This window comes from Eublepharis macularius, chromosome 12 (genome assembly GCF_028583425.1).
Source record: "Eublepharis macularius isolate TG4126 chromosome 12, MPM_Emac_v1.0, whole genome shotgun sequence".
Classification (NCBI taxonomy): Eukaryota; Metazoa; Chordata; class Lepidosauria; order Squamata; family Eublepharidae; genus Eublepharis; species Eublepharis macularius.
The window spans coordinates 27201225-27212533 of record NC_072801.1 but is presented as its reverse complement, the minus strand read 5'-3'; the positions used below and the strand labels follow the sequence as shown (position 1 = coordinate 27212533).

Genomic DNA, 11309 nt, shown 5'->3' with positions numbered 1-11309 from the left:
ACCTATGTGGTTGTAGTTCAGTTGGCTTCACCCAAATTAAAACCAGTGGTCTATGAAATGGCACCGGTGCAGGGTGGAAAGGCCATTGGTACTTTTCATCTGTATAGTCAATCTAACATCTTACTAAACAAAACAAAATAAAAACAACAATTATTTCTTCATTCTTCATTTCTGGGATCTGCAATCCATGCCAATTGTTCCCATTCCTGCAAAACTGAGACGTATGTTGGCTTTCACAGACATGCCCTTGACTTTTCATTTGCAAAGCAGTTTTAATGCTCCATAGTAGTTGTTGGCCTAGGAAACCTCACATTGCCAACATGAGGTAGCAATCAGTGCTTGGCTGCAGAAGGTCATTAATCAGGCTGAATAAAGCATTAGTGACAACCAACAGCTAGTTGTTGGCAATAGTCACAGCAGTTCAATGGCTTTCCTGAATGAGATACACTTGATAGGATGCTGAGTACGTGGTCTTGTACTGGAGGACAGTTTGTGCTAACAGAACACAGGAGGGCCCAACAGCCTGCCTCCTGTAATGCCATGGAACTGATCAACCACCAGAAATGCTCTTCAACAGTCAGCTTCCATTTCATAAAAACAAAGCCCTTAATGGAGGCAAGCAGTTGGCAAGATTTCATACAAGGAGCTGGAAAGGAGCGGAATGGGAAAGAAGGTAATCAGAGAAGATGCAAATCAGAGCTGTTCCAGAGACCTTTGGGAACAGTCGGAGCATGGGCAAAAGGGGAAATAACCTGCTGGTTGGAACAAATGAATCTCCCAGTTTTCAGTTTTTTAAAAAAAGTTTACAGTCCTCATGATTACAGAGTAAGTCTCTCTCTACACAAGACATCTTACACGGGGATGCTCAAGTGGAAGATCTTACACTTGTTCTCCCGTTGTTGATACACATGCACTGCTAGAGAGACAGAGTACACTGTCCATAAGAGTGTACACAAGACCACACAGAAAGTAAGTCACTTGAGCGTCCCTGTGTAAGATGTCTTGTATAGAGAGACTAAGTTTTGCTATATGCTATGCACAGATCCATCATATCCACAGTCAAATCACATCCTGAATTTACACAAAAAGGCCCCTCAGCTGTTGAAACAGATTATTAAACACACACACACACACACAAATATCAGGGGGAAATTCTTTCTCCCACCCCAATTTTCTTGTTTGTACCCAACTCTCTGATGATATCCTTAAGCAAAGTAAGCATAGAAAAAAATGTTGACACAGAGCAGAAGAACGGCACTAACATTGCAGATCCGAGCCCAGAAAGGAGATGCTGTACGGTCCTTTAAGGCCTTCAGGGCGGGTATTTCTGACTTCATAACTTGGGGGCCGCAGCAGCATGCCCAGCTGTGCCCTTCCTGGGACTCTGTCAGAGAACAAGAGAAGGGGGCAGCATGTGAGCGGCACCTTTTAAAAGCAAAATGATTATTGTGAAGGGTAGGTCTATCTCGTTACTATGATAGCTAACTGGAACTTCCAGGTACAGGGGCAGTATATCTAAAATGCCAAAATGATAAAAGGAGCACCTGTAGCTTTAAACCAGATGTCCTCAGCAGCTGTTGCTAAAAACCCACAACATTTTAGCCAACTAAAACATTTTACTGTCTTCGAGCTGAGCCACAATGCTTCAAGGAGCAGCTGGAATCCAAAAGAAAGAGTGGGGGACAGGGGGCACTGGGTGTTCCCCTCCATTCCAGTGTTAGTCACTGGGAAATACCTACCTCCATATTCCAATGGGCAATGCACAAGGTACTGTTCCCAGCACACCCACTTCCACAGAAGAGTCAATCGTTCCACTCAGATATCAGGCCTACCCTCTTTTGCTTTCTCAGAGAAGCCATTCTCAGGTAATGATCTGGGCACCGAAACTGGAGGAGCAGGCAGGGGTTGCTCCGGATGAAGTGTCCACCACGTCATATTCTCAACCTGTATTTTTTTTTTAAAAAAAGAAAGAAACTTATCCTGAACTTGCTAGGATGTTTGAGAAGCAAAGCATAAGGGTTGTCCAAGCAAGGGTGATCTAGAGCTAGCGTGGTATAGTGGTTAGAGTTAAGGATTTGCAATTTGACATAACCAGTTTAAAAACATACTTGAAAAAATACCTTTTCAGTATTATTCAGGTATATCTGGATATAGTTGTCTTATTCAGATATACTTGAATAAAACGATATTTGGTGGTGGAAAGTGCCATCAAGTCATGGCTAACTTATGGCAACCCCTGTTGGGGTTTTCAAGGCCAAGAGACTAACAAAGGTGGCTTGCTATTGCCTGTCTCTGCAGTCCTGGTCTTCACTGTAGTTCTCCCATTCAATTACTAACCAAGGTCGACCCTTCTTTGCTTCTGACACACAATCTCTTTGCATCCTAGAACTTAGGGCTGCCAACTCCAGGTTGGGAAATTTCTGGTGGTGGTACCTGAGGAGGGCAGGTTTTGGGGAGGGGAGGGACCTCAGGAGAGAGTAAACTACCACAGAAGTCCACCTTCCAAAGCAACCAGTTCTTTCAGGGGAACTGACCTCTGTAGTGTCAAGATCACTTGTAATTCTTGGAGATAGGGTTGCCCATTCCAAGTTGGGAAATTCCTAGAGATTTATGGGTGGAGCCTGGGGAGGGCAGGGACTCCAGGGGAGTATAATGCCATAGAGTCCGCCCTCCAAAGCAGCCGTTTTCTCTAGGGGAACCAAGGCTTTTTTTCAGCAGGAACGCAGTGGAATGGAGTTCCGGAACCTCTTGAAAATGGTCACATGGCTGGTGGCCCCGCCCCCTGATCTCCAGACAGAGGGGAGTGTAGATTGCCCTCCGCGCCATATGGTGTGGAGGGCAATCTAAACTCCCCTCTGTCTGGAGATCAGGGGGTGGGGCCACCAGCCATGTGACCATTTTCTCCTAGGGCAACCCACTGAGTTCCACCACCTCTTTTCCCAGAAAAAAAGCCCTGAGGGGAACTGATGTTTGCAGTGTGGAGACTGGAATTCTGAGAGAATGCCAGCGCCAACCTGGAGGTTGGCAATCCAATCACCATCTCTGCCCTTTGTGGGACTCAGGTGTTTCATCAGATATGCAAAGTGCTTGGCTCTATTTCTGGCTTTCTCTACTCACCTGCGACTCTGCGGGAGGCCTGGTCCGCAAGCTGATTCCAACCACCACAGCAGCAGTCAGCAGGCAAAGGATGGCTGCAAAGTGAAGGTAGTGGATATCTTTCACAAGAAAAGGGCGCTCATCTGAGATGCCACAGCGTGGTCTGGGGTGTGCAAACTCCAAGGTCATCCGGCTCAGGCCCACAGCCAGTCCCACCATCAGGCCCCAGAAAGCTCCCTGAAAAGAGAGACATCAGCAAGATCAATATAAATCTAGGAAATCCGGGGTACCAGCAGAAGACACCCAAAAAGTCCTGCTCAATTAGGTCTGTAGGTCTGTAGGTCTTTGGGCTTGACACAAAGGAAACTTCATGTCTGCATGCACATTTTTAAAATCTGCTTTGAGCCCTATTGATTGGGAGAAAAGTGGGATATAAATACGTTCAACAAAATCAATATAAACTTAAGAACTCAATGCAGATTCGGTTGAAAGAAGCTGCATTGCATCAACAGTTTTTCTCATTTCGGACTGACTTGTGCGAGACAGTCCAGCAGGGTGCGTAACAGGGGGGGCATCACAGATGGGTGACACTGCAAGTTGACACTCACGCTTTGCTAGTGTATCACCAGCAAAATACAACCCCCTCACCCAGTTCCTGCAGTAAACACAGATTTGGGGCTAAAACACACAATATATTTGTTTATGAGTTGTCTCCAGGTTCATCGCTTTCATCAGAGTCATGCCAGCTCCAAGAATGTTGCTTTAAAATCCTCAGAAGCTGATTCTGCTGACAATGGGTGGCATGGGTGGAGAAGGGGCCTCCTGCTTCCCCACCCAGCATCTCTAGTTGAAAAAGATCTTGAGTAGCAATGCTGGGAAAGGCTTTGCCTGAGATTACTGAGAGCAGCCGCAACCCGATACAACTGTTTGGGCTAGATGGGCCAGGGATTTAACTCAGTGTAAGGCTGAGTCACACATTCCTGTTATGTTTTGGATACCGTAGCCTTTAAGATGACACTGGACTCATGCTTTATTTTGCAGCAGCAGACCAACAGGGCTACCTCTCTGAGTTTTGGAAGGGCCATAGCTCAGATTGAGAAGCAGATGGTGTGTGTTCAGAAGGCTGCTGGATCAATCTCCGGAATGTCCAGTTAAAAAGAATCTCGGCGCTAAGGAAGATCCAAACCCAGGACCCTAGAGAGCTGTTAAGAGACAATAGATGATGCTGGTCTACAGGGGCTCAGTCTGGATGCAGGAATAGGCGTCACACATTCCTCTTGTACTGTTTTAAATTTCTGTTGGCCAAGACTTTGTGGCACGTTTGCCACAACATAGCAACAAGTTAAAACAGTCACAGGCTCACAAAATCTTCTGCTGGAATAGGGTCAAGCTAGACGTGCAGGTTTTTAAAGAGTTGAGGTTGGGTTCCCCAGACCCAACTTGGGTTCTCTGCAAACATGCAGACGTTTGGGGGAATGGCTGTTAAAAATAAAGAGCCCAAATGGCTTCAGAATGCCTCCGTGAGGAGAGAAGGGGCTGAAGTTTAGCCATAGGGACCCGGTAGAATATGCCTTCCCTACTAGCAATGCCCCCATCTAGTAATTTCCTTTACAGCTAAGATGCTCTGGATATGGCATGGGTTTGATTGGTTGGATTTAGTGCTGCTATGTTCATGTATATATATGTATTTTAATTGTGTAATTTTTTGATGTTTTTATGGATTTTAACTTATATTAACTGTCTTATGTATTCTAACTTGTATATGCTTGCAATCCGCCCTGGTATATTTACAGTTGTGCCAATGCTTAGATTGTGGCTGAGTTCACATGGCCCACAGGCTCATGCAGCCCAGCAGAGCCATGTTGCATGGCCCCACAGCCCCTTCCCATGAAGCTGGGGGAGAAAGGCATCACAGCATAGCAGCATTCCAACCCTCCTTCCCTTAAAAAACTTCTCACCATGTCCCTCCTAAGGGACACTGATCGATGTTTTGTCCCTCCTTCATAGGGAAGGTCAGAGTGCCAATTCTCAGACAGCATTCTGACCCCACCCAGAGGAGGACAAACTACTTACTCTACCAGAGGAAGGACATGGTAAGAAGTTTCATGGGGGGGTAGGGATTGGAGTGTTTACTGTTAGCTGTTCTGCGAACTGAGAGTCAGTGTTCTGACACACTGACTCTCCACTGCAAGATGAAATTTCTGAAATGGGGATCCGAATGCTGCACCCCAGCCCAGAAAACAGCTGAGAGATGACATTCTAATCCTCCCCCAAAATAGTTACTTGTGCCAAAATGGATCCAGGTAGCATCGCAAGGCACAGCCAAGTGGCTGCAGTCAAGATCCATTATGTAACTGTTTGAGTTGTGTGCCCTTGGCTTAAATAGTTGTGTGGATCATGCTTAGCTATCCAATCCAGGACTGGGGTGATGCAGGAAAGCCAGAATGCTGCAGTTTGCTAGCTCTGCCATCAGCACAGGATTTACCTGTTCGTTGGCTCGCTTCCAGAAAATAGCCAGCAGAAAAACAGCCGTGACAGGCGGTGCAAGGTAGCTGGTAACAGACTGGATGTAGATGTAGAGTTGACCACTGTTGGAGCTCTGCAGGATTGGAATCCAGACCACGCTCACAACCACCAAGACAACTGTGACTGCCCTGCAAGGGTTAGGGAAAGACACAAAAACATTTTACGAAAAAGGTCATACTGCTAGCAAATAATACAGATAGCAGCACAGTAAAATGCAGCATGGCTTGCTTTCTCAAGATAGGCGTTATATCCTGAGAAACCATCACAGGTAGCAAGTTTCTCAGTGCTGTTAAAGGAAGCTGGCCAGATCTGATCAGTAGGTGTTCAAAACATGATCTGGTCTCAGTTGGTCAACCTTCACTGGCTACCAATCTGTTTTCAGAGTACTAGTTTGCAACCTGAAGGGTCACCTGCTCCTGGAGGAATATATCTGACTCAAAAACATCATTCTGGGAAGCCTGAGTGTGCTGTCAGAAGAGGATAGCCATCAGGGAAGGCATTTTCTGCTCTGGCACCTTGTCTGTGGCATATCCATTCGCCTAGCACCGACCTTCGATGTTTATCAAGTACCTGGCATGAAACCTGTTATCTATTTTGGCTTCTAATTACACGATTGGTTAATCAGCACTCTTGAGTTTTTAATCTGTGGATGGTTTTATGCTTTGTTTTTTAGTACTTTAATTACTACACACACACATACACATAAACACACTGCAGAAAAGTTCTAAGCCACACTGAGAGCTGTGGTCAATCGGTGGGAAAGAAATATTTTAAATAAATCCATCCATCAGGAAGTTCTATGCAAACTTCCCTGAAAGAAACAGGAGCTGCACAAGGGGAAGTAATGTCAGTTTGCCTCACTGCAGAGAGCTTCCTGCCAGACTCCCTTCAATTCAGACCTCTCTCAAGCCCAGGGCTTTTTTTCAGCGGGAATGCAGTGGAACAGAGTTCCGGAACCTCTTGAAAATGGTCACATGGCTGGTGGCCCCGCCCCCTGATCTCCAAACAGAGGGGAGTTTAGATTGCCCTCTGCACCGCCAAGCGGCGCGGAGCGCAATCTAAACTCCCCTCTATCTGAAGATCAGGGGGCGGGGCCACCAGCCATGTGACCATTTTCTCCGAGGGCAACCCACTGAGTTCCAACACCTCTTTTCCTAGAAAAAAAGCCCTGCTCAAGCCCCTTCTGCACCAGGGAAATAACTCCTCACTTTCCCTGAAGTCAAGCCGAAAGACATGGAATCAGCTTGTATGTGGCCATTTGCACCTCTCATGTTTGGTCGGCGTAGTGACAGTTTGTTTAGTCCACACCGTGCCAAAAAGAGTTGGGATCATGAGTGCTTGTTGTTGTCACCAATGCTGTCATCTGTGGTGTCACAGCACCAGCCCATTCTTCTTCTTCTTTTTGGTGCATGCGCTAAATCAATGCATCGCTGGAGCACTGGATCACCCTATTTCCTGGATTTCAGCCTCTCCACCCAGCCCCAGCGCCAGGGTTTCTGGTGCTAGAGGCCAGCCTCACATGCGCACTCTGCGGACGCGCGCCCCAGACTGCGTGATGACATCATCACATGATGATGTCATCACACAGTGCCGCCAGTGGGTGGCTGGGGTGAAGTGAGGAGGCTGCTTACGTGCCACATGCTGCCCCGGCCGCCTGTCATCCCTGGTCTGTGGCTGCTGCGCCTGCCTGGGGGTGGGCGGTGGCAGTGGCGCGGGGCTGGGCGGCGGTGGCGCGGGACACGTGCCTCCGCCCCCAGCACCCCCTTTGGCACCCCCTCTGGCCCTGCGGCCCCCGTGGCCCCCACCTCACCGCCTCAACGGTGGCACCGGCCCTGTCTACACCCCTCCCTTTGGTGATCCCCATTTGCTGATTTACCTGTGCGCCTCTTTTTCCCTTTAAGGAATTCCTATTGGCCAGCCAAACACTGGAAACAATAGCGGAAATGGGGGAGGGGTTTCGAGCATGCGCTTGAATCACTTGCATGAACAAGGAAATGTTCTTTCCCAGAAACAAAGAGAAATAATATTTCTAAAAAATAATTTTATTTGAAGTGATCATCTCAACGAAGCAGTCACGCATCACTGGCAAAGCTCCATTCCTGCCTCCTTCTCTGTTGCCCCCAAGCACCTGTTTCTCTACCATGGAATAAAAAAAGAATCTATAACTCAATATTAAAATCTTTATTTCTGATACCCAGATATAACCAGATATTCCCAAAGCAAAAAGAATAAAAGGTAAACTTCCCCCTGCATGCTATGAAACCAGTGATTCATTGATCTTGCTCCAGACTTAAAAACAAAAAAAAATTAAAGTGAAAGAGGGAAAGGGAAAGGGAAAGGATGGGAAGGAGGGGAGGGGGAGTGGCTGGATAGACAAGAGTAGCCAATCACAAAGCAGAGGGCTGGCAGCAGGTGGGGGGAGGGTGGAACACCAAAAAAGAGAATAAAGAGTATGCATGGGGAAACAGCCTTCCGCAAATTGGATTTTTTAAAAAAAATCAGGGTATAAGTTGCGGAAAAGCCACATTAGTCACTCTGGCCACAATGTGGCACCAAATAGGGTACAGATGGTCACAAAAAAAATGCTGCAGTATGGAAAGTGAACCGGTGAAATTGGCCAGTGCAGAAGGGGTTTCAGAGTCAAACTACACATTATATTATCTGCATGTACTACTGAGAAGGGAATGATTTCATTATTTTCCATGCATGAAAATTAGGCCTCCCAGACTGCTTTTAAACCCAATAGGGAAAAAGACAGGCGCCTCTTCTTTTTTCCTCTCCCAGGCCTGAGAGCAACCTAGTAAGTATAACTTTTCCCAGAGGTGCAGTCCAAACTCATATTCACAACAGCTCTGTGTCATAGGATTGAGGCATGGATCCCCAGCATAACATGTCGTTTGGTCCAAAGTATGTCCAAAGTGACAGAGGAAAACCCCAAGCTTGTTCTCCAGGGGGTAACAAGGCTGAACATTTACTGGGGTTCCAAGTCCTACTAAGCACCCACAACTCTACATCGCTGCCACTCCCATGTTGCATGGAACACCTAAGAAGGACATAAGTATCCTGAAAAGAGTCTGAAGATTGACCACCCCAACATTTGTGGTTACAAAAAGAAGCGCTCTACCAAAAATTTCTGAAACATAGGGTTGCCAGCTCTGGGTTGGAAAATTCCTGGAGATTTTGGGGGCGGAGTCTAGGAAGAACAGAGTCTGAGGAAGGGAAAAACCTCACTGGGGCATAGTGCCACAGAGTCCACCTTCCAAAGCAACCATTTTCTCCATGGGAGTTGATTTCTGTAGCCCAGATATCAGTTGTAATGTTGGGAGATCTCAAGCCACTACCTAGAGGTTGGCAGCCCTATGCAAAGCACTGTGAGATTTTGGGGGCTACAGTAGCCCTGTGAAAAGCTTCTAGATAAACATGTTCGTGGCAGCCCAGTCATGGTGAACAAGTCAGGTGCCTCAAACAGTATGCATAAGATTTTGCTTCATGCATCTGTTGGGAAGTAACAGCCACACATCTGGAATATGCCCTCAGTCACTGCCAAAGGAAAAGCAGAGAAGGATTTTCAAAGCATACAAAACAGCCAAACAGACTGTATCAGGTTGCACGCACCATGGCATAAACTCTCAATCCACATCACCTTGCATACTATTTGGAACAGATCCAGGGGCAAACAACAGATTAAGGTTCTCTTCCAAGTAATACCGATCTCTGGGGAAAGAATTTAAATGTAAAACTTGTTCCCGTGGGCTGGACTTGCTCAACTCTTAACTCTGAGTGACACAACCAAACTTCACATCTGACAGGAGAAATAACTTAATAGCAGACAACTTCATAATCTCCCACCATGGGGTACTGAGAATTTCTGATGGGAAACCACCATCAGAGGAGACGACAGATAGCCATGCTGAATCTAAACTCCTCCAAATGAAATCTATAACAATGCAACATCAGCAACAGGGTGGAGGGAAAGTGTACAAGATGAAACAGGTTGAGGCGTGTCCTTTTGATAACCATTTATGTACACCCCAGGCCAAACCCTATCTGCTTAATTAAATAAAGAATCCTCTTGTTCCCTTTGCTCTTTCAGAGGAAAATAGTTTTAGCAAACCAAGCTGTTTTTGACTGCCTAGATTACTGAGGGAAATCCCTCTCATTTTGAAGGATGCTTCACATATTATACAAAAAGATCCCTGCTTCATTGTGAACTGACTACACGGTTTCTCTTTGATGTTATAAACAGAAATTCCTGAAATCAGGCCACACAGTACTAAATCCTAGCCAAAAAGAACAAAGCTAGAAGCAGACTAAGACAGTGGTAACATTTTCAGAGCGGTGGGGGTGGTCTCAAAACACTCTCTTCAAATTCAAGAGCAGCGTACCTCCCCCATCCCCAGGAGATGGGGGGAGGCAGTTATGTAGTGTGGTCAACTCAGCCTGGGGAAATACCAGCTGTGAACAGCATGGATTGGACAATGTGAAGGACGTTACCAACTCACTCCCCCACCACCTCCAAGATCAGTTCTGAACTATTTCTTAAACATCGGTTAGGTGCATGTGTGTTTGGGAAAGATAAATATGTAAATGGATAGTTGTGCCACTTAATCTGCCTCATGCATGATGGGAGAGGCAATGGGAATGGCTGATCCAAAATTTCACTTGCTGGAATGTACATTTGTGTTGCAAATTGTGGCACTCATGTGAGGGTGTGAAAAAACTGCTGTGCCTGCACTTGAAATCTTACACCTGTCTTCAGTTTTAGATGCTACAACTTTTCTCAGAAGAGGGCAACAGGGCCAGCTTATCCTCAAAGGCCAACTAGGTCACTACCTCGGCTGCCCAGATTCTATGGTGCCTGTCTGGTTGCCACCTTTGGCCAGGGAAACATCTGACAATTTGGATTTCAGCTAAAAACTATGGAATAAAGTTTTCCCTTTGAAGCTGCCGTTTTCTCCAGGGGAATGGATCTCTGTAGCGTGAAGATCAGTTGTCATTCCAGGAGAACTTCCCCACCAGGAAGCTGGCAACACTAGGCACTTGTCTTACTTAGGCAGATATCTGGGAGAGTGCCGGGGCCCACACTCAAAGATCAAAGAGGCAACTTAGCAGCTCTTTGACTGGGGGATGCCCCCAGTCAATCACTCTGCGTGATCTGATTTGTATTGATAAAGTTCGTAGATCGTTGATCAAAGATACAGCCTGAAAGTGGAAGAAGGAAAGAAGCAACGGGCCTCAACAAGGAAAATGAGGAAACGGCACCCAGCTCAACCCCTAATCATTTATATTATTTTCCTTCCTCCTCCAAATTTAACTGCAGTCACGATGATTCAGAGCAGGTAAGATAACTTCTTCACACAGTACATCAGAACTAAACAGCACAAGATGTCGTCCTGGCTCAAAGATTGCTTTAAAACGGGTTTCTTAAATTATTTCTCTACTTCACTGATGCCCAGCCTTTCTTCCCAGTGGGGACCCAAAGCTTATATTGTTCTCCTTTTCTCCATTTTATCCTCACAGCAACCCTGTGAGGGAGGTTAGGCTGAGAGATTGTGACTGACCCAACGTCATCCAGTGAGCTTCCATGGCAGAGCAAGGATTCGACCCTGGGTCTCCCAGATTCCACTGCAGCCCTCTAACCACTGGGTTTCAAGAAATGACATTTCCAAATTTGCAAGGGTTAGATC

General features: G+C 46.4%; 1 protein-coding gene across 2 annotated transcripts in view; it reads right to left on the bottom strand.

Moving 5' to 3' along the window:
- Positions 1-242: 242 nt before the first annotated feature.
- SLC5A10 (solute carrier family 5 member 10) overlaps positions 243-11309 on the bottom strand; it is a 111865-nt gene continuing 100798 nt past the window's right edge. For both annotated transcript variants that reach the window (XM_054992654.1, XM_054992655.1), the window contains exons 12-15: positions 5582-5750; positions 3118-3333; positions 1833-1944; positions 243-1384 (exon numbers count right to left, since the gene is read on the bottom strand). In XM_054992654.1, the coding sequence (XP_054848629.1) occupies positions 1206-1384; positions 1833-1944; positions 3118-3333; positions 5582-5750 (676 nt within the window). In that variant the 3' untranslated portion in view covers positions 243-1205. The remainder of the gene's footprint in view (positions 1385-1832; positions 1945-3117; positions 3334-5581; positions 5751-11309) is intronic.